General features: G+C 53.5%; 1 protein-coding gene across 3 annotated transcripts; it reads left to right on the forward strand.

Annotated features, from left to right (window-relative positions):
* The first annotated feature begins 3,006 nt into the window (after positions 1-3,006).
* On the forward strand, positions 3,007-8,548 carry LOC125506498 (protein PAIR1-like). 3 transcript variants are annotated; one of them, XM_048671302.1, is made up of 11 exons: positions 3,007-3,220; positions 3,336-3,936; positions 4,764-4,914; positions 5,228-5,362; positions 5,514-5,566; positions 5,655-5,852; positions 6,276-6,326; positions 6,414-6,877; positions 7,339-7,528; positions 7,911-8,004; positions 8,132-8,548. In XM_048671302.1, exons 1-11 carry the CDS (start codon positions 3,162-3,164, stop codon positions 8,257-8,259), a joined length of 2,124 nt encoding a protein of 707 aa, XP_048527259.1. In that variant the 5' UTR covers positions 3,007-3,161; the 3' UTR covers positions 8,260-8,548. The 3 variants fall into 3 exon arrangements, 2 of the variants coding, with proteins under 2 accessions (XP_048527259.1, XP_048527260.1); XM_048671303.1 differs by having other exon boundaries at positions 4,782-4,914; positions 8,132-8,547; XR_007282673.1 differs by lacking the exon at positions 8,132-8,548 and having other exon boundaries at positions 6,414-6,857; positions 7,911-8,001.
* The last annotated feature ends 13,797 nt before the right edge of the window (positions 8,549-22,345 follow it).

Raw genomic sequence — 22,345 nt, forward strand, 5'->3', positions numbered from 1 at the left:
CCCTCCCGTGCCTCCAGAGGTGAAATGGCCTTTGTGCCACCAAACCCTGGGTCACCATGCCTTCGGGCAATATCCACACACACACACACACATAGCCTTACGCGTGACTCTGGAGACCATCCTCCCGTGGCTCCAGAGGTGAAATGGCCTTTGTGCCACCAAACCCTGGGTCACCATGCCTCCGGGCAATATCCACACACACACATAGCCTTACGTGTGACTCTGGAGACCACCCTCTCGTGCCTCCAGAGGTGAAATGGCCTTTGTGCCACCAAACCCTGGGTCACCATGCCTCCGGGCAATATCCACACACACACATAGCCTTACGCGTGACTCTGGAGACCACCCTCCCGTGCCTCCAGAGGTGAAATGGCCTTTGTGCCACCAAACCCTGGGTCACCATGCCTCCGGGCAATATCCACACACACACATACCAAGAACGCCTCAACAGTGGCTAGCTCCTACGCACACGTGACTTCACATGCTTCAAACCCGTGCCTCCGCGGGCAACATACCAATGCCTTCGTAGTATACACACATGTGAATGCACGCACAAACCTAACTCGTAAACAGACGTGACTGCAAAAATTCAAACCCGTGCCTTCAGCACAACGTTCAGCACATGCTTCAAACACATGCTTCAAACCCGTGCCTTCGGCACAACCTGCTATATAAAAGTTAAACACACGCCGCACAAACCAGCACGCCGCACGACCAACGCGCCGCACGACCAACACACACTTCGACCTATGCCCCCCCCTTCAAGATGTTTATAAAAATTAAACGAGCCGAAGACGAGCCGGAGGTTCCCTCGCGCCGAAGGAGCCGTGTCACACGACGACGTACAACGCGCCGCACGACCAACACACACTTCGACCTATGCCCCCCTTCAAGATGTTTATGAAAAATAAACGAGCCGAAGGCGAGCCGAAGGTTCACTCGCGCTGGAGGCGCCGTGCCACACGACGACGTACAGCGCGCCGCACGAACCAGCACGCCGCACGACCAACACACACTTCGACCTATGCCCCCCCTTCAAGATGTTTATGAAAATTAAACGAGCCGAAGGCGAGCCGGAGGTTCCCTCGCGCCAGAGGCGCGGTGCCACACGACGACGTACAACGTGCCGCACGAATCAACACACACTTCGACCTATGCCACCCCTTCAAGATGTTTATGAAAATTAAACAAGCCGAAGGCGAGCCGGAGGTTCCCTCGCGCTGGAGGCGCCGTGTCACACGACGACGTACAACGCGCCGCCCGAACCAGCACACACTTCGACCTATGCCCCCCCCCTTCAAGATGTTTATGAAAATTAAACGAGCCGAAGGCGAGCCGAAGGTTCTCTCGCGCCGGAGGCGCCGTGCCACACGACGACGTACAACGCACCGCGCGAACCAACACACACTTCGACCTATGTCCCCCTTCAAGATGTTTATGAAAATTAAACGAGCCGAAGGCGAGTCGGAGGTTCCCTCGCGCCGGAGGCGCCGTGCCACACGACGACATACAACGCGCCGCACGAACCAACACACACTTCGACCTATGCCACCCCTTCAAGATGTTTATGAAAATTAAACGAGCCGAAGGCGAGCCGGAGATTCACTCGCGCCGGAGGCGCCGTGCCACACGACGGCGTACAACATGCCGCACGATTGAATGATTCTGGAGACTGCTTTTTTACATTAAAAAGTTGCTTTTTTTTCTTTACTTGAAAGGTGACATTTGATAGTGTTGGTAGTCCCCGCCTGTAACTACCCCATAAATCTCCATTACCCGGAAATATAATGGGAACAAAAAGGGAAACAGAAAAGGAAAAAAGGGAACCAACCGCGCGAACCGGTATTTTTTTTGTGTTTTCGCGTGAATAGGGAAAACAGAAAATTCAGGTGGTTTGAGGGTCAAACTGCAAAACGCACCAAACTACAAATCGGAAAGGGAAAACCGGGAACCAACCGCGCAATTGGTTTTCCCTTGCAGGAGCGCTCCGCGCGCGACACTTGTCACGTGCGGAACGCTCCCGAACCGCTCGTTACGAGCGCTCGTTAACTAGTTGCTCCCGTATAGCTATTGCGGCATTTCTAAAAAAAGATGATGTGACACCACGCGACTCCCTGATGGCCATTGAACTCTACCCTGAAAAGAAGAAAAGAAAAGTGCACAGAGTCGGAGATCTAGTTGTAAAGTATGGATTATTCATAGGTGTTTGATGAACCAAATCCTCAACCATGTAAAAATAGACACAACTGTTCCAAGGCAGAGCAGAAGCTTCACCTTTTCCCCAGATATGCAAACCCCGGTGGCAAGCACACTCTATGGAAAAATGTGTGGCATGCAAAAGTCCCTCTTAAATATGTGTATTACTGCATGGAAAACAGTGACAAGAACCTTTGCGACTGAAAGCATGGCTAATAATAAAGCCTGTTGCTGGCTATATACTAATGTCATGTCACATATAGCCTTTGTAAAAGTACACTCATATAATAAGCCAGCTATTAGGTTGGCTATAGTATTTAATATATGCATGTGAAGACACACACTTAATTGGGAGGAAAGAAGACTGCACTTGTTCACACGCTGCATGCAAGCACTTTTTCTAGTAACCTGTGCTAGCGCTTGGCGACTGATCAAGCGCCCGCTGCGCTCTCTCTCTTTCTTTCTCACCCTTCCAGCTAGGATTTCAATGACTTGGCATGTGTTATAGCCAGCTGACTAGGCTTATTATACTTGCTCTGACAAGAACAGGGTATTTGGGCACCTTTCTTGGTCGTTTTTTTTTTGAGTCAAACAACTCCGTGTGAGGCGACGACTCTGATCCGACGCTGGGCCAACCAAAGGCCTAGCCGAAACCACGCTGTTCTGGGCCTCATGATATTTTTCGCTCAGTTCGTGAAGCAACGCAGCCCAAGACCATTCCGCACACCGCCCACGCTGCCAGCCTGGGCCCGCATGGCCGGCTGCCTATAAGGCAACGGCCAGTGCGAGGGGGCCCCACCAGGCAGGAAGCAGCAGAGAGAGAATTCAAATTCCAATTCCTCGGTGTCTCCCCATTCCCCAACACCACCAGTCCACCGCCACCGCCACCCAATCCGTCGCTCTCCTCCCCGCCGGCGATCGCCGCCGGGGCCCTCATCGGCGCGGCGCCGCTCCGGGACCGGGCGATGAAGCTGAAGATCAACAAGGCGTGCGACATCGCCTCCATCTCCGTCCTCCCTCCCCGGTACGGTCCCCCCGCCCAGGCCGATCCCCTCCCCTCTCGCCGCCGGCTGCTCGCGTTCGTTCCGACGCGTGCTTGGTTTAATTCGTGCTCGTGGTGTGTTTTGTTGGTGGTGCAGGAGGACCGGAGGGAGCAGCGGTGGCGGTGGCGGGATGAGCGCGCCTGCTGCTGCTTCCGCCGCGGCGGCGGCGCAGCAGCAGCGGTCCCAGTCCATGTCGCAGAAGTCCTTCTCGCAGGGAGGAGGAGGAGGCGGCGGCCCGTTCTCGCAGGGCGTCGGCGCGTCCTTCTCGCAGGGCATAGGCAGCGGTGGCGCGTCTTTCTCCCAGGCCAGAGGAGCGTCCTTCTCGCAGGGCAGCGGCAGCGGAGGCGCCGCGTTCTCTCAGGTCGGTGGAGGCGGAGGCGCGGCCTTCTCTCAGGGCGGTGGAAGCGGAGGCCCCGCGTTCTCTCAGGCCGGCGGAGGCGGAGGCGCGGCGTTCTCTCAGGGCGGTGGAGGCGGAGGCGCGGCGTTCTCTCAGGGCGGTGGAGGCGGAGGCGCGGCCTTCTCTCAGGCCGGTGGAGGCGGAGGCGCGGCCTTCTCCCAGGGCGGTGGAAGCGGAGGCGCGTCCTTCTCCCAGGGCGGTGGCAGCGCGCCGCTCGTGCACGCGCAGTCGCAGCTCTCGCAGGCCTCCCTCGACGCGAACCTCCTCAGCCTCCTCTCGCAGGCTCCCGCGCGCGACCAGGTCCCGTATACATCATCCCTCCTCCTTCTCCAATTGTTGCCACTGTGTGGTGATCCATGATCGAGGCCGCGTTTGCTTCTACCGGTTGGATCACAGGATCGGTGTGTTCGGTGAATTTGTTGGATCAGTGGGTCACTAGCATGTCGGGTATGTCGGTCTTGAGTTTGTTGCTTGCAGTAGCGAGTTTGCATCGAATTGATTGGTGTTGGTTACTGTTAATTAGTCGCTTCCACTGAATCCTCTTGTGCTTGGTTAATCTCTGAAGTGGCCATTTTATCGATCTTATGTTTAGTCACAGTAGCGTTGCAACGAATTGATTAGTGTTGGTTACTGTTAATTAGTCGCTTCCAGTGAACCCACTTGTGCTTGGTTGATGCGTGGAACAAATAGTTCAAATCTCTGCAGTGGCCATTTCATTGGGCAAATTAGTGAACTAAGTGTTATTGCTTGATATCTCAATTTGGTGCACGCGAGCCGAGCATTCATGTACTTGCATTACTGAAAGTGTTAGAGGAACGACACCCATGTGATCCTTTTCTGCTAGACTGTTTGAAATGGTGATTTTGATCTGTATGATTTGTCACAATTGACGCCGTTCTGTGCACAGTCAGTATGCAGTTACGATTTATTCATATCCCTCAGTGCAGAGGGAATGCCCAAACCAACTGTTCTTATCCTAATAAATGTTTGAGTGAGAACAGCTATGTTTTTTGTTATACTTGCTGGTTACAGAAGGTGGATTCCTTAAAAAAAAAAAGTTATATGATGTGCACACTTTTTATCTGCTGCCCAATTATGATCTTCATTCTCTTTCCTTTGGTGACCAGAGATTTGCCTTGGAACAGGACTCGTCGAAGAGGACATCTTCATATCCTGCCAGTTCAGCTTCTTGTGTGCGTGAGGAATCTCAGCTGCAACTGACAAAGATACCAACCAACACTATCCACCGCTGGAGCCCCTCTCTTCCGGATAGCAGATGTAAACTCAAGCCCTTGCACCTGACAGAATTTACATTTTATCCATTTTTCTTTTGCGGGAAATTACATTTCATTCATGGCCATAACAACAGTTCACATGCTCTTCAAGCACACTGATTTTGGTGTTCTGAATAGGTTCACAAAAATTCTCTCATTAACTGGGTATGTAAGTCATATAGTGCATGCTTTAAACAGATAGTGACCTGAAGCTGTTCTAAAAGTAGAATCTAGATTTTATTTTAAGCTGTCACATTGTCATGATATACTTGGAAGTATATTTCGACTAAAGTGCCAAGTTGATGTTTTTTCGACAGGTCAGGTTAATGAGGAAGTTGAGCGCAAGTTTCAGCATCTGGCAAGTTCAGTACATAAGATGGGAACGATATTAGACTCAGTGCAAAATGATGTGATGCAGTTAAACAGAGCCATGAAGGAGGCATCACTAGACTGTAAGTCACCCCCTAATTGGTACTTTTGATCAATATATGGGCGATCGTAATTGCTGCTATTTCTTCATGAGTTTTGCACTCTAGCTAATTCTGTTACATCCCACAAATAGTACATCATCGACTAATGAGAGCGTGTATTCGCTTTGTTCAGCTGGTAGCATTCAGAAAAAGTTTGTGCTCCTAGAGGACTCTCTAAAGCAAATTGTAAGGATAGTTGCTAGTTCAGTCCTTTTTTTGCTTCTCTTTTTTTCTGAGGCAACAAAGTTTAATTAATCCAAACGTGGTACCACAGCTTAAGGGACAAGATGATCTGAAAGCACTCCTTGAAGGAATCACAGAAAGTAATCCTGACCGACTGAGTGTTCTCAACTCTCTCGCCAGCAAACAGGATGAGATGTCCTCGTTACTTTCAGTCTTGCCAAAGCATGTGCAAATAGAACTGGGGCAACTGAAGGGTGACATCAGCAGAATTTTCTCAAAGGAGATAGAGGTACTACTGCTAAGATCAACCACTAGCTTTAGGTTCACTTGTGTTTGGGAATTATTCTGATGTGCATATGAGTAATTATCTTACCTTGCTGATTTACCACCATGTAAAATTCTCCCTTATGTCCATATGTGTGAGTTTAGTTTCTATGAAGGCATATAAGCTCGTTCATACCATTTTCTTCTATATCTTATTTTTCTTTCAGGAAGCGTAATTCCGTTGTGTATTCATGATATCTAACACTAAAAATTCACAGTCTACACTAGGGCTTATTTTTTCAGCATTTTACTCTGAAGTTAAAGGATTGCTTCTGAAGAACATGCACAATCTTGTAGTATATCATGTGGCATGCTAAGACCCCATCACTTCACATACTAGAGTAAAGCAACTAATGTTGGTTTTGCTGACCTTTGCCTATTTGGACAGGGGATAGTTAGAGCTGTTGATACTAGGCTTGACCGGATGCAAATGCTGGCAGTACGTGTACTTGTCGCTCAACTAATTGAATTAACAAGCCTTTCAGTACTTTTCTCCTCTTATTCTATTTCCCTTTCTTTGCTGAAGAACCAGAGCTGCACCACCAATGCAAAACCCCTGATGAACCAGACAAGTGTAACAAATGGAAGCCCCCTGATGAAGCAGACACCAGCAGCAGATGGAAGCACCCTGGTGAACCAGACAAGAGTAGCAGATGGAGGCCCCCTGATGAACCAAGGACCAGTAGCAGATGAAATCCCCCTGATGAACCAAGGACCAGTACCAGATGGAAGGCCGCAGAAGAAACAAAGACCAGTAGCAAATGGAAGGTCCCAGAGGAAGAAACAAACACCAGTAGCAAATGGAAGGCCCCAGAGGAAGAAACAAAGACCAGTAGCAAATGGAAGGCCCCAGAGGAACCAAAGACCAGTACCAAATGGAAGGCCCCAGGTGAAGCCAACAAAAACAGCAGATGGAAGCTCGCAGATGAACCAGAAACCCGAAGCAGATGGAAAGGCCCTAATGAACCAAGTACTACCAGTAACTCAAGCGTAATCTTCTAACCTCAGCTCCTTATACAGATCCAAGTTGTTAGATAACTAGTACTATGCATTGCTGTAGTATGGAGCATCAGATGTGAAAATTGCCTTGATGAAAAATCGAAACGCTAACTGAACCTATAAATGCCGACATCCTCAAGAGGAAAGCTGCAAGATATTCTTATGTGCAGGAGGATCTTGTGATAAGATCCTTCTCATTTTCTTTTGCTGCAAAGCTAGTTAGTTCTGGCCTTTGAAATGTTGAAATGTCCTCTTGAGATTTGGTAATTAAAACGCTTGTACAGTAGATCGTTATCTCCGTTTTGACAGCAAGATCAGATTGGTGTGTTTTCAGTTATATTGCTAACTAAAGTCCCTTCACTTTTCTGAATATGCATCTGCCTTTGCTTTAGTCTTCCCTGTTCCTGCTTGGTTTGAGATTCTACTACTAATTAGGCTTGTTTGTCTGTCAGTGCCAGTGCTCCTGCGCCCTTGGCTTATCAGAGGAAGACAGAAGGTGTGAAGCCAAATGTGGAAAAGGGGATGGCAAAGGCCGCCACAGGTGCACAGGAATTGGGTGGCTCAGGCGACAGCAGTCCGGCGCCACCTAAAGAGCAAGAGTTGGCGATTCAGAAGGTCAATGAAGAGGCACCAGTCAACAAGGTAACTCGCGCCGCAACCTTGCTCATTTCTGGCTCGACTGAACAACTGTAAAATGTTAATGGCTCAAGGCCGACACCGCTGAATTGTTATTATTTACCCTTAAAGAAGAGCATCACTGATTAAGCGAATCATTTTGTGCTGAAAGAATAACATGACTGATTAACCGAATCATTTTGTCCTGAAAGAAGAACATGACTGATTAACTGAATTTGCTTGAGCATGCTTGGTGCTGCTGCTTCACGAATGCTCTGTAGTTTGCCCCCGTGGATTAAGCAAGTGAAGTAGAACAGTAGGTTAAACAAGTCAAGTTGTTCCTGCGGTTATTGACTGTGTTTGCGATGATGATGATGATGATGGCTGTTGCGGATGGAAAACAATGCAGGCGATGTTGACCATTGTCATCGACTCGGACGACGACGAGGAGGGGGGTGGCAGCGCCGGGAGCGCGTCATGCGTCACGCTGAAGGCCGAAGCAGGTAGAGCCAGCCAGCCGCTGAATTGAACTGAACTGAACTGAACTGAACTTCCTTTCTCCCTCTACAGTCTACACTACTGAGAAGTGTAAACACATGTGATGTGACAGTGACTGTATGTCTGGTGCAGGTGGTGCGGGTGGTGGAGCGGTGGCGGAGGCGGCGATGGGCGAGGGGGAGGCGCTGGAGATCCTGCGGCGGGCGAGGAAGCGCCGGCGGAGGGAGGAGGCCAACGCCGTCGTGCTCGACCACTGCTAGACTGTTTATTTAGTACGTAGCAGCAACCCAACGGTAACGATTGGCGTACAGATACAGACAGAGGTGGGTCGACAGACAGTGTTTTAAGAAGATAACAGAGGTTAGGGGGCGTACAGATCAGAGAGGGAGAGGTGAAAACTTACCACACAGCGAAGGGGAGATGTTCACGCAGAGAGGTGGGTCGACAGACAGTGTTACAGTGCACGCAGAGACAGAATGCAGATATATTTCTGCCTGCTGTTACGGTGCCATTACTATTACAATCTCCGAAATAGGCTTTCGCCCCGCTTTATAAATAAAGCATAAGTCCATACAGCCACATCTCAGGTACAGTCAGCAAGAAAGGAGAAAACGCTGGGGCCACAGCACAAAGAAGCCCAAAAGAAAGGAAAAAAACAAAGGCCTCCAGGGGCAAGCTAAGTAGCAGACGAGCGGTTGGAGAGCCGGCGCGCAGAAGACACCAGAGCGTCCAAGAGAAGCTGAAGACGATCACGATCCCTCAGCCTAACGAGCGGATGCCAGTGCTGCAGGAAGGCAAGAAATTTGAAGAACGAGTCAGAAGCACGTCGCGGGAACACCCGCTCAATCACCATCTTATTGCGGGTAGTCCAGAGAGTCCACATCATAGCCGCGAAGATAAGCCAGAACAGTCGGCGCTTACGGCCAACCTGGGTGGCCCTAACCTGCAGAAACCCTGCGAGGTCAGTGGCCTCCCACTCCGGCCCAAGAGCCTCACGAACAAAGCACCAAAGTGCCTGCGCTGCTATGCACGAGAAAAGAATGTGCGTTCCCGTTTCCGGGACATGGCACAAAGGGCACAGTCCATTGCCCGGACCATGGCGCTTCAGCACCTCGGTCCCTGAAGGGAGACGATCTCGAAGAAGCTGCCAAACAAAAATCTTGATCTTCAAAGGTAGCGGTGCCTTCCATAATGGGGATAGCCACGGTAGAACCGGCAGCCTACATAATGCCTGATAAGCCGAACTAACGGAGAAATCGTCCGAAGGCGAAAGGCTCCACGACACCGAATCAAGGTCCAGGGACAGAGGAAGAGGGACTACTTCCCTCAGGTCTGCCCATTCCCTGACCTCAGCAGGTCCGAAGGAGCGGCGGAACGCAATGTTCCATCCGTCCTCCAGAGCCGCCTCAGAGACTAGAATGCCCGGGTTCGCACAGATCGCAAAGAGACGCGGGAACCGCAGGCGGAGAAGCTCGCCCTAAAGCCAGGGGTCCAACCAAAATTGGGTCCCAGACCCATTGCCAACCGAGAAGCGCACACCCAACCTAATCTCTTCCTTGATGGCCTGAATAGATTTCCAGAATTGAGAACCAGCCGACTGAGAACACGCCAAGAGGGGCTGGCCCTGCAAGTATTTGGCCTCAACCAGCTGCAACCACAGCCCCCCATCTTCCCGCAAGATCCGCCAAACCCAACGTAGCATGAGCGCCACGTTCATCCGGCGGGATGCGGGTATGCCCAACCCACCTCGGTCCTTAGGCATACAGATGTCAGCCCACTTGACCATGTGGTACTTGAGCCGACCGTCCCCTGCCTGCCAAAAGAACCTAGCCAGCTCCTTGTCGAAGGAGCTATGTACACCTTCAGGTAAGATGTACATCCCCATCATATACATGGGGAGGCTGGCAAGGTTAGAGCTAATGAGGATAGTTTTGCTGCCCTTAGAGGTGAACCTACCGCACCAGGGCTCCGCACGGGACGCTACTCGCCCCACTAGCGGATCGTACCCACTCACTGTAATACTGGACTCGGCCAGGGGCATCCCCAAGTAAGATATGGGGAATGACGCCAACCTACAGCTGAGATTATCTGCGATCCGAAGCTGCTCAACCTCAGAATAGCCAAATACCACCACCTCGCTCTTATCAAAGTTAATCTTAAGTCCAGACATTTCCTCAAAGCAGAGCAAAAGGAACTTAAGATTAACAATGTCAGAGTCCGAGCCTTCCACCATAATCATGGTGTCGTCCGCATACTACAGGTGAGTAACCCCCCCATCCGGGATGAGGTGGCTAACAACACCCTTAAGGTGGCCGGCCAACTTGGCCTTATCTAAGATGCCCGCAAGGGCATCAACTGCGAGATTGAAAAGCAAGGGAGAAACAGGGTCCCCTTGCTTTACTCCTCTGGACGCCTGGAAAAAGGGTTCCACCTCACCATTAATGTTGATCGCAGTGTTCCCAGATCTAACCAGTTGCATGATCCAGGAACACCACCTCACGTCGAAGCCTCGCTCGCTCCATCACCAACCTCAAAAAGGACCAATCCAGACGATCATACGCCTTCTGGAAGTCCAATTTGAGGAAAACCCCCTTGAGCCCCTTCAACGCCACCTCGTGAACGATCTCGTGAAGGGCAAGAATTCCATCATGGATCCGCCGGCCCTTCAGGAAGGCGGACTGAAGGGGGTGAGCAATCCTTTCTGCCACCGGTGATAAACGAGTGGCACAAACCTTTGCAAAGATTCGCTCCAACACGTTGATTACCGTGATCGGTCGGAATTGGCGGATATCCGTCGCCCCAACTACTTTGGGGATCAGGGATATGACACCAAAGTTAATCCTAGCCATGTCCAAGGTTCCAATATATAACTCGTGGAACATGGGCATAATGATCGGGTGCAAGATCTCCCAGAATTTCTGAAAGAAGACTACCGGAAGGCCATCCGGCCCCGGGGCCGAGCAGGCTTTCATAGAAGCAATTGCCCGTCCCACCTCCTCAGGAGAGAAAGGGAGAGTAAGCTCCGCATTCTCCGCATCGGAGACCTGCTCTGCAGGCGGCCAGAAGTCAGCGCAGAGGGAGACACCTCCACGTGGCTCAGCCGAGAAAAACTCCTTATAAAAGGAGTAAATATGGGTGGAGATGTCCTCTGGGCTTTCCAGAAGGACATCCCCATCCCAGAGAAAAGGGATAGCACACTTTCGCCTGCGGCCATTAGCAATCGCCTGAAAATAGGCAGTGTTCGCATCCCCCTTAAGGAGCTAGTTCAAGCCCCCACGCCGCTGCCAGAAGAGCTCCTCGCTCTTGTAGATGTCCATGAGCGAGGCCGGGCGTTTTCGCCTAACCAGGTCGTCAGAGTACAGGCCCTGCCTATCAGTAAGGTCATCCAAAACCTTAATCTGATCCAGCAGGGTCCCCTTACGGGATCGCAGCTCAGCACCAAGGTTCGCCCCCAGCCCTTCATGGCCTGACGAGACAATTTAGCACAGTGATGCCACACATCCATAGCACAAAACACACGGGGCGGGGATGCGATCGCCTCTAGCCAGCAGTCGCGCACCAACTCAAAGAAGCCCGGCTGCTCCAGCCAAAAAGTCTCAAAGCGGAAACGGCGGGTCCTAGGGGGAGACACATCGCCCGACGAGAAAAGCAAGGGGGTATGGTCGGAGCCAATCCGAGTGACCGCCTTGAGAGAGCACAATGGGAACATCACTTCCCACTGAGCCGACACAAATACCCGATCCAAAACACTCCGGATGGGGTCCGCCTGCTTATTCGTCCACGTGAACCTAGCCCCTACGCGGGCTATCTCACGGAGCACAAGGTCCGCAATGCAGTCGTTAAATAGACGCATGCGGACCCGATCAACATTAGGCGAGCTTTTATCAGAAGCCCATCTAATGAGGTTGAAGTCCCCGGCCACCACGACCGGGGTGGTGCACCTCTCTACCTTATTTTTAAGCTCAGCGAGGAATACGGCAGAGCGAGCATGGTCCGCAGGACCATAAACAAAAATCACCTCCCAACTGAAGTGAACTCGTCGGTCAGTGATAGACATGCTCAGGAAGAACTCCCCTCGGTCCATATTGTCGACCGAGAAAGCATCCTCCCTGACCCCGAGCAAGATGCCTCCAGATTGACCCGTAGCGGGCAGCCACTGCCAGGCAAACTGGTGGCGGGAGAGCCCCTGGGGCTCATGCATACTAAAGTCCTGACGAATCGTCTCCTGAAGTCCCACAATGTCAATCTCTTCCTGTCGCAAATATTCGATGAGCTGCCGCCGCCTACCAGAGAGGCCGAAGCCCCTAATGTTCCAACATAGGAGCTTCATTTAATAACCTCAGTGTAATCCCTAGGCCCCGCAAGCGGGGCCGAGCTAGCCCGCCCGTCAATCGCGGGTCGGTGGGATGCCTTCACTGAGCGTCCACGTCGCCCCCGTGTAGGGGGGCGGCGGAAGTCTCCGGCCCGAGGGAAGCGGACCTGGAACTAGACCCACACACCTCTATCCGGTGTTTAGTGGGGTTGAGACGTGTGGGAGGGGGCGCCCTCGCAAAGCCCTCACCGAGGGGGGAACTGCAAGGGGCGTCTCCGCCCCAGTCTCCATAGGGGGCGCCTCACCAGCCCTGGTCTCTCTATGACCAGGGTCAGTGTGCGCCGGGGTGCTGGGTTCACCACGCGCAGCACAAGCACGGGCTTCAGCCAACGCCCCATCGAGCCTCTCCTTGGCGCAAATAGCAGAAATCTGCTCAAGAATGAGCCCCTTCTCGCCACAAAACACAATGCCACTATCGGTGGCCACCTCTGCCAGGTGAGACAACGGAGCGAAACCAAGCACAGAAAACTGAGAACCAGAACTAGAAGGAACAGAGGGGATGGATGGGGTACCTGAGGACAGGTCGCAAGCTGCAGCCCGCATGGCGGCCTTCTCCGAGATCGTCGGGACGCGGCCATCCAGGATGACCCGGGACTGGCTGAGCATCGCACTCTGACGCGCAGCCACCAGCGGAGAGGACCCACCCCGAAGCTTGGAGCCGGCCGCGGTAGGGGTCACAGCGGCCAGGTCCAAGGGCGGAGGCGGCTCCGGCGACGACGAGGGGCGCACCTCCATCCCCACACTCACCACGTCCTCCTCCACGACCTTTGGGTCAGCCACCTGGGTCACAACAGGGGAAGGGACGGCCACAGCCACAAACCCACCCCCTGACGCCACCTGAGAGGCCGTTCCAGCAGGACCAGAAGAACCACCAACAGTAGAAACCGGGCTACGCCGCCCAGCAGACGGAGCCGGGGGAATCACATCATCATCATCATCCCCCTCACAAGAAGAGCTCCCATCGGACTTGGGTCAGCCACCTGGGTCACAACAGGGGAAGGGACGGCCACAGCCACAAACCCACCCCCTGACGCCACCTGAGAGGCCGTTCCAGCAGGACCAGAAGAACCACCAACAGTAGAAACCGGGCTACGCCGCCCAGCAGACGGAGCCGGGGGAATCACATCATCATCATCATCCCCCTCACAAGAAGAGCTCCCATCGGACGAGCCCCCACCCCCACCCTGCCCTTCATCCAAGCGTGGCACAGTGGCTGCGGGGGCCGGCCCAAGCAAATCCTCAGGAACCGGAGACTCGAGCTCGAAGGTCAGGCGCTTCCCCTTAGTGCCGAAGTAGAAGACCAGGGACAGACCGTCAATCTCTGCCGGAGCAGGGCACAGGATCTCAATGCGGGCTGGACCATCATCCTTAAAAGACGCCAAGTCGGCGGTCACCAGCTTGCCCACCGGCTCAGAGATCACCTTGAGAATGTGCGCAAGCTTGCCACCCCGCGGTGCCGACCTGCCACCTCGAGGCAAGCCGTAGACAAGAACCCACACCCTCTCCAGAGGAGGCACAGGATCAGGCTCCGCAGCAGCTGCACAAACGGAGATCAGGAGCTTGTTGATGGGACACCGGATGACATCATGGGAACACACGCGAAGCAGCTCAGCAGAGGGGAAGGGGACCGAGAAGACGAGGGGAGCCGTCTCAGTCACCTCCCAAGTGAAGTCGGAGTCGCGGAAGTCGCCGATGTATGCGGCGAGCTCGGCCTGGATGAGGGCGGCCAAGATCACCACCCCAGACGGCAAGTCCTGCTCGGGGGCAAGAGTGACCGTCGCCAAGACCGGTCTAACCGCCTCCTCCTCAATCTCAGCATCCACATAGTAGAAACCACCCCCCTCAGTCCTGTACCCAAGGTAAGCAAGGGTCGTGGGGCATCGGGGAGGGGCCTCACACTTCAAGCGGAAATGCCCCGCGCAGCCACAGTTGATGCACATCGTCTCCTCGCGAGTCCTGGGCGGCCAACTCGCGGGGTCTGCTCAGGAGCCACTAGCTCCGAAGCACCAGCCGGAGCGGACACGCGGCCATCCCAGGGGTCTTCTTCTTCTTGTGCTTCTTCTTCTTCTTTGACTGAATAGCGGCACCAGGCGCCTCAACAGAGCGGCGAGCAGGAGAGGCCCTCACGGTCACAGAGTCGCCCCTCCTCCCTGACTGGCCGCCGTCCCGGTCAGAGCGGCGATCCACCCAGTGCCCAGGATCGGGGGAGCGGGAATCACGAGCCGAGACAGCCTGGCGCTCACGAGATGCACGGGCAGAGTCATCCGCAGGCCGCCACGACGCCAATCGCCATCCGACGCCGCGGAGAAGGCACCCGCGGCGCCAGCCGACCCGGCTCCAGAACAGCCCGCGCCCGGTCGGCAGTAGGGGCCCGGGTCTGCAGCTCCGCCCGCAGATCCGCCTCGCGAGCAAGGTCCTCATCACGGCGACGCCCATCATCACCATTGGCGCGATGGCGAGCAGCATCCTGGCGTCGCAGGTCGCCCGTGGACCCCGGCAGCGGCAGCCGGGCATCCCGAGATGGGTCGCGGGGGGGGGGGGGGGGGGAGGGCGACGCAGAGAAGTTCCGGCGTAGGTCGCCGAGGCCCGAGCCGGCCGGACGTCGGAGCGCGAGGAGGACGCCTGGTCCAGAGGCCTCTTCGGCCACGGCAATCCATCGCCGGCGTCCCTGGTCATGAGGGCCTCCAGGTAGGGACCGGGGGCAGGGCGGGGGGATGGGGAGCGACGACCGCGGCGAGGACGGAGACGGGCCGGCGGTGGAGACCAAGGCGGCCGGAACGGCGGGAGCGCAGGGGGAAGGCGGCGGCTGCGAGGTAACAGGGAGGAGGAGACGAGCGCACCGTCCAGCCCTAGCGACATCTAAACAGGTCGCAGGCCATCCGTGCGACACGTCTCCAGCGCCACGCTGGATCCACACCCAACGGGACGGGTCCGCGTGGGACAGCAACTAGGCCCGGTTGGCACGGTCAATAACGGCCTGGGACTGGACAGCCGCGCAGCGGGCCGCCGGGTCAGCCCAGATGGCGCTCCGAGAGGAACCAGGCCCAGAACGGCGCAGGCCCTCCCACGCTCCCCCGGGCCGGCCCACCATGCGAGCGCTAGCTGGCCCATGTAGGAGCACGACCCGATCCGGACCCGACCAGGGGGCAAACCCCTCCCGCAGCGCTGCCGGCGCCATCGCCGGAGCGGCCTTCCTGGACCCCGCACCAGACCCGGCAGAGCTACCAGGCTCCGCCAGGACCAGGCGACGGTCGGAGACGGCGGCCACCACGACCACAGGAACCGGCAGATCCGCACGGGACGCCGGCCCAGATAGGGGCGGGCGAGCCACGGGATGCGCCGCCGGCGGCCGCAAGGGGCGGGGACGGCCGGAGAGGCGGCGAGGACTGACGCGCCCGGGCCGGGCCGCCACCCAGAAGTCTCCGAAGAGCGGCGGAGCCAGCTTCACCGGACGCTCGACCGGTCCGACGTCCATGGCCTCCTTGTCCGCGAGATCTGCCCAGGAGAACGCCGACAACGCGAAGGACAGGGACGGCCCTGAAGGAAATATGCCCTAGAGGCAATAATAAAGTTATTATTTATTTCCTTATATCATGATAAATGTTTATTATTCATGCTAGAATTGTATTAACCGGAAACATAATACATGTGTGAATACATAGACAAAAAAGAGTGTCACTAGTATGCCTCTACTTGACTAGCTCATTAATCAAAGATGGTTATGTTTCCTAACCATGAACAAAGAGTTGTTATTTGATTAACGAGGTCACATCATTAGTTGAATGATCTGATTGACATGACCCATTCCATTAGCTTAGCACCCGATCGTTTAGTATGTTGCTATTGCTTTCTTCATGACTTATACATGTTCCTATAACTATGAGATTATGCAACTCCCGTTTACCGGAGGAACACTTTGGGTACTACCAAACGTCACAACGTAACTGGGTGATTATAAAGGAGTACAACAGGTGTCTCCAAAGGTACATGTTGGGTTGGCGTCTTTCGAGATTAGGTTTTGTCACTCCGATTGTTGGAGAGGTATCTCTGGGGCCCTCTCGGTAATACACATCACATAAGCCTTGCAAGCATTGTAACTAAGATGTTAGTTGTGAGATGATGTATTACGGAACGAGTAAAGAGACTTGCCGGTAATGAGATTGAACTAGGTATTGGATACCGACGATCGAATCTTGGGCAAGTAACATACCGATGACAAAGGGAACAACGTATGTTGTTATGCGGTCTGACCGATAAAGATCTTCGTAAAATATGTAGGAGCCAATATGGGCATCCAGGTCCCGCTATTGGTTATTGACCGGAGACGTGTCTCAGTCATGTCTACATTGTTCTCGAACCCGTAGGGTCCGCACGCTTAAGGTTACGATGACAGTTATATTATGAGTTTATGCATTTTGATGTACCGAAGGTTGTTCAGAGTCCCGGATGTGATCGTGGACATGACGAGGAGTCTCGAAATGGTCGAGACGTAAAGATTGATATATTGGAAGCCTATGTTTGGATATTGGAAGTGTTCCGGGTGAAATCTGGATTTTACCGGAGTACCGGGAGGTTACCGGAACCCCCCGGGAGCCATATGGGCCTTAATGGGCTTTAGTGGAAAGGAGAAAGGGGCAGCCCAAGGTGGCTGCGCACCTCCCCCCTCCCCTAGTCCTATTAGGACTAGGAGAAGGTGGCCGGCCCCCCTCTCCCTCTTTTCCCCTCGGGGAATCCTAGTCCAACTAGGATTGGGGAGGAGGGGGAGTCCTACTCCCGGAAGGAGTAGGACTCCTCCTGCGCCCTCCTCCTGGCCGGCGCCCCCCTCCCCCTTGGCTCCTTTATATACTGAGGCAGAGGCACCCCAGAAACACACAAGTTGATCCATGTGATCTATTCCTTAGCCGTGTGCGGTGCCCCCAGCCACCATAGTCCTCGATAATACTGTAGCGGAGTTTAGGCGAAGCCCTGCTGCTGTAGTACATCAAGATCGTCACCACGCCGTCGTGCTGACGGAACTCTTCCCCGACACTTTGCTGGATCGGAGTCCGGGGATCGTCATCGAGCTGAACGTGTGCTCGAACTCGGAGGTGCCGTAGTTTCGGTGCTTGATCGGTTGGATCGTGAAGACGTACGACTACTTCCTCTACGTTGCATCAACGCTTCCGCAGTCGGTCTGCATGGGTACGTAGACAACACTCTCCCCTCTCGTTGCTATGCATCACATGATCTTGCGTGTGCGTAGAATTTTTTTTGAAATTATTACAAAACCCAACAGGCCCCTGGGGAGCAACCACCTCCGGGCATAGCGCAGTCGAGACCGCCGACCCGCCGGCCGCCGGGGCGGCGCCGGCGAGGTCAGCCATGGGCGGCCCGACGGCGAAGTTTGAATCGCCAAGCGGACGTGAGCGCTCCACCGCAGTAAGAATGTTCGAGGATGTGTATCCTAGCATGGGAACAGAGGTGCCGCAACCGTAGCGTAGTCTTACTATTACAATCTGGAGCCGTGAGTGCGGTGCGGCCGCATTTTGGCATCTTGCTTGCCCCTTGTTTTTCTTTTCTTTTTTGACTGAGGGTATTTGCCCAGGCAGCAGCAGCCAGCACCAAACAAGGGCCACTGTACTACAGACTGGACTAGAGAGAGACGAGGAATCCACGCGCGCCCGACCCGGTAGCCGGTTGCTCCTCCGCTTGCATTGGGCCAGCTAGCCAGCCAGCCAGCCTAGAGAGAGAGAGGTGGGCCGGTTTGAAACGTGGTCGGTGCCTTTTACGCTGGCAGGCATAAAAAAACAATCGCTCAAAAAAAAGGCATATAAAGAAACAATGTTGCGTGCAGGTGAAAGAGTGTGGTGCTGTTCCGGCCTGATTGTAGTCTCTTTACTAGAGTCCATAAAGTTTTTCGTCTTGCAGAAAGTGATACCGCGAAGAGATGGACTTACAAATATCATTTCAATTCTTAGTCATAACAGTTATCGTATACTCTCTCCATCCGAAAATACTTATCGGAGAAACGAATCATTTCTCCCACTAGTATCTCCGGGCGGAGGAAGTATTTTCTTGGCTCTTGAATCCAAACCAGTGCAATGAACAGGAACTAAATTAAAGATGTTTAATAAAAACTGCTTCTGCGTGCCAACTGCCAAGGAAGGTTACCTACTGAAGTAGATTCGAGTCCAGTCCAGCACTCCATTATACTCCTATGCGTGTCAAGTGTTAGCATCGCTTAATTTGCAACCCATATTTTTTTTCTTCTGAATGTTGGTAGAAGATGTACCAAATTCATTGATCAGCGAGGGAACACAAGGCACAAAGGCAACCCTTATTTGTTAGGGACGAACAAGGAAGGGGATCGATCTAGTATTTCTCTCGGTGGCAATATATCCAGGATACAATATCGAGTACAAGAATGGATCAAACATGAAGGATTAGGGTTCGTGCCGCCGACGGTTCCGTGATCCACTGGATGAGCCAGAAGGAGAGGGCGATGCCCTTAAGTAGTAGCCGTCGCTGGGCCGGACCCGTTGTGCCACTCTGGGCCGCAGAAGCGAGTGTTGGCGCGTCGGGTGCGGCTGGGCCGCACCATCTTCTCCTGTGCAGGTGGGGTCGGGTCGTCAGCGGTGCTAACATCCCCTCGTCCTTGAGAAGATGCTTGCCCCCAAGCCTCCGCCTGGGGAAATCGAGCCTATGGTGCTTGCTTGTCTTCCCAGGTGATGTTGATCGCTGCGCCTGCCGACCACTGCACCTGGACTTGTTCAATCATGGCGTCATTCTTCTTGCGCCACCTTGATTGCAGCACCTTGACCGGGATCGCTGTGTCGCCCGCACCAGTAGGAAGTGTTGACGCTGCTGTGGTGCCGGGAAGTAGGGCATGCCGGAGTTGGGAGACGTGGAATACCGGATGTACCGTGGCTTGACGCGGCAGCTGGAGTTTGTAGGCGACTTCATTGATCTTGTCAATGATCTTGAACGGTTCGTATAACTTGTAGCTGAGCTTGTGGTTGGCGCGAGGAGCCACTGATGTTTGGATATACGGCTGGAGCTTGAGGAAGACTTGATCGCCAACTTGAAACTGCCGAAAAGAGCGCTTCTTGTTCGCCTGATCTTGCATGATCTGGCGCGCGCGATGGAGTTGTTGTTGTATCAGATCTTGCATGACAGCACGTTCCTCGAGCCATGATTGCAACGCCGGTACCGAAGAAGTTGTTGAAGCAGTGATCCCCCAATGTCTTGGCTCTCTCCCGAACATGGCCTTGAAGGGTGTCATCCCAATGGTTGAGTGGTGGGAAGAGTTATACCAGAATTGCGCCAGGGGCACCCAAAAACTCCATTGCTTTGGGCACGCCTGCACGAAACAGCGAAGATATGTCTCGATGCATTGGTTCACCCGCTCGGTCTGACCGTCAGTTTGAGGATGGTTCTTCGTGCTCATTCGGAGCTCAGTGCCCGCATATTTGAAGAGTTCCTGCCAGAAGTGACTGGTAAAGACTGGATCACGGCCCGACACGATAGCTCCTGGGAATCCGTGAAGCTTGTACAACTGCTGCATGTAAAGGATGGCCACTTTAGCTGATGTGTACGGGTGAGCCAAGGGTAGGAAGTGTGCAAACCAGGTTCTCTTGTCGGCGACCACCAGCAAGCAATTTGTACCGTCCTGACTGTGGTAGTCCATCCACAAAGTCCATGGTAATCATATCTCAGGACTCCTTTTGGTATAGGTAATGGCATAAGTAGGCCCGATGACGCCGTGCGATCCGGTTTGGCTTGTTGGCAGACCGTGCAGCATCGCACGTACTCCTGGATGTGTGCTTTCATTTTCGGCCAAGCAAACAGTCTGCGAACTCGGCGGTATGTCACAGGGAATCCGGAGTGACCTCCCATGGGGCTGTCGTGGAAAGCTGTGATTATGTGTTGTTGCATAGCCATGGTCCCACCGAGCCAGATGCGGCCCCTGAATCGAAGGAGTCCATTCTGGATTTGGAATCGTCCCTTGGGATCTTCCCGTACGGCCAGCTGCTCTAGAAGCCGTTGCGCCTACGGATTTGTGTTGTAGCTGTTGATGATATCTTCGAGCCACGCGGGTTGACATACGCTGAGGGTGTGCAGCACCTCGCCCGTGTTCGCCCGAGATAGTGCGTCAGCTGCAGTGTTCTATGCCCCTTTTTTTGTACTTGATGTTGTACCGAAGTCCCAGGAGCTTAGTGAAAGCTCGCTGTTGCCATAGTGTTGAAAGCCGTTGCTCTGTGAGGTGTGTCAACTGCGCTGATCAGTGAGGATAGTGAACTCAGCGTGTTGCAGGTAGGGGCGCCATTGATCCACGGCCACGATGACTGCCAGATACTCCTTCTCATATGTTGATAGACCCTGGTAATGAGGGCTCAGAGCCTTGCTCATATACGCAATGGGATGGCCCTCTTGCTGAAGAATTGCGCCGATGCCCTTGTCGCAGGCGTCAGTTTCAATTACAAACGGTTTGGCAAAGTTGGGCAGGGCAAGAACTGGGGCTTCAATCAAGTGTTGTTTGAGGAGCTGGAAAGCTGTGTTGGTAGCAGGTGTCCATACAAACGGTGCACCTTTCTTCAGCAGGTTGAACAGCGGTCGAGCGATGATGCCAAAGTTTCGGATGAATCGCCTGTAGTACCCTGCCAGCCCCAAACAACTGCGTACTGTCTTGACATCAGATGGTGTCGACCAGTTGGCCACCACACATATCTTGGCTGGTTCCGTAGATACCCCTTGGCTGCTGATGACATGGCCCAAGTAAGATAATTTGTGCTGACCGAACTCGCATTTGGACCTCTTCACGCGCCATTGATCGCGGCGCAATAGTTGCAGCACCTGGCGGAGGTGGTTGATGTGTTCTCACAGTGTCTTGCTGAAAACTAGGATGTCGTCGAAGAAGAGGAGCACGCACTTGTGATCAACAGGCTTCAGAGTGGTCGTCAGGGCACTGTTGAACGTGGCTGGCCCGCCTGCTAATCCAAATGAAACCACCAGAAACTCATAGTGTCCTGAATGCGTCTGGAAGGCCGTCTTGTACTCTTCGCCTTCGGCGAGACAAATCTGGTGGTAGCCAGATCAGAGGTCTAGCTTGGAGAACCAAGCTGCCCCGTGTAACTCGTCTAGCAGCTCTTCGATGATTGGCACTGGGTACTTGGCGATGTAGGTGATGGCATTCAGATGTCTGTAGTCGATGCAGAGCCGCCAAGTCCCGTCCTTCTTCTTGACTAGAATGGCTGGTGAACAGAAGGGGCTGGTGCTTTTCTGTATAATCCCTTTGCGAAGCAGTTCTTCCACTTGTGCATCTATCTCCTTCTTGTGCTCGGGTTTGTGCCTATACGGTCGGATGTTGACGGGTTGAGCTCCTCGGATGAGTGGAATCTTGTGGTCACAATCACGGCGAGGTGGTAAGCCCTCTGGCTCCTTGAACACGTCCTCAAACTCCTCAAGGACAGCTTGGATGTCAGGTGGGATGGATGTGTCGCTGCTGTCCTCCCTTGCTGTTGCGTAGATCAATGCCATATGGGTGATGGCGCCTGTATTGCATAGTTGCTGAAGTTGGAGAGCGTTGATGAAGACGCACTTGGTGTTGGAAATATGCCCTAGAGGCAATAATAAATTGGTTATTATTATATTTCCTTGTTCATGATAATCGTTTATTATCTATGCTATAATTGTATTGATAGGAAACTCAGATACATGTGTGGATACATAGACAACACCATGTCCCTAGTAAGCCTCTAGTTGACTAGCTCGTTGATCAATAGATGGTTACGGTTTCCTAACCATGGACATTGGATGTCGTTGATAACGGGATCACATCATTAGGAGAATGATGTGATGGACAAGACCCAATCCTAAGCATAGCACTAGATCGTGTAGTTCGTATGCTATAGCTTTTCTAATGTCAAGTATCATTTCCTTAGACCATGAGATTGTGCAACTCCCGGATACCGTAGGAATGCTTTGGGTGTATCAAA

The sequence above is a fragment of the Triticum urartu genome, chromosome 5, assembly GCF_003073215.2.
Source record: "Triticum urartu cultivar G1812 chromosome 5, Tu2.1, whole genome shotgun sequence".
Lineage (NCBI taxonomy): Eukaryota > Viridiplantae > Streptophyta > Magnoliopsida > Poales > Poaceae > Triticum > Triticum urartu.

Excerpts from the sequence above, each read along its gene's own strand:
- LOC125506498 (XM_048671302.1), top strand. The coding sequence starts at position 3,162 with ATGAAGCTGAAGATCAACAAGGCGTGCGACATCGCCTCCATCTCCGTC. Across the intron at positions 6,327-6,413 it reads ACCGGATGCAAATGCTGGCA|AACCAGAGCTGCACCACCAA; the intron begins GTACGTGTACTT and ends TCTTTGCTGAAG. Across the intron at positions 7,529-7,910 it reads AAGAGGCACCAGTCAACAAG|GCGATGTTGACCATTGTCAT; the intron begins GTAACTCGCGCC and ends AAAACAATGCAG.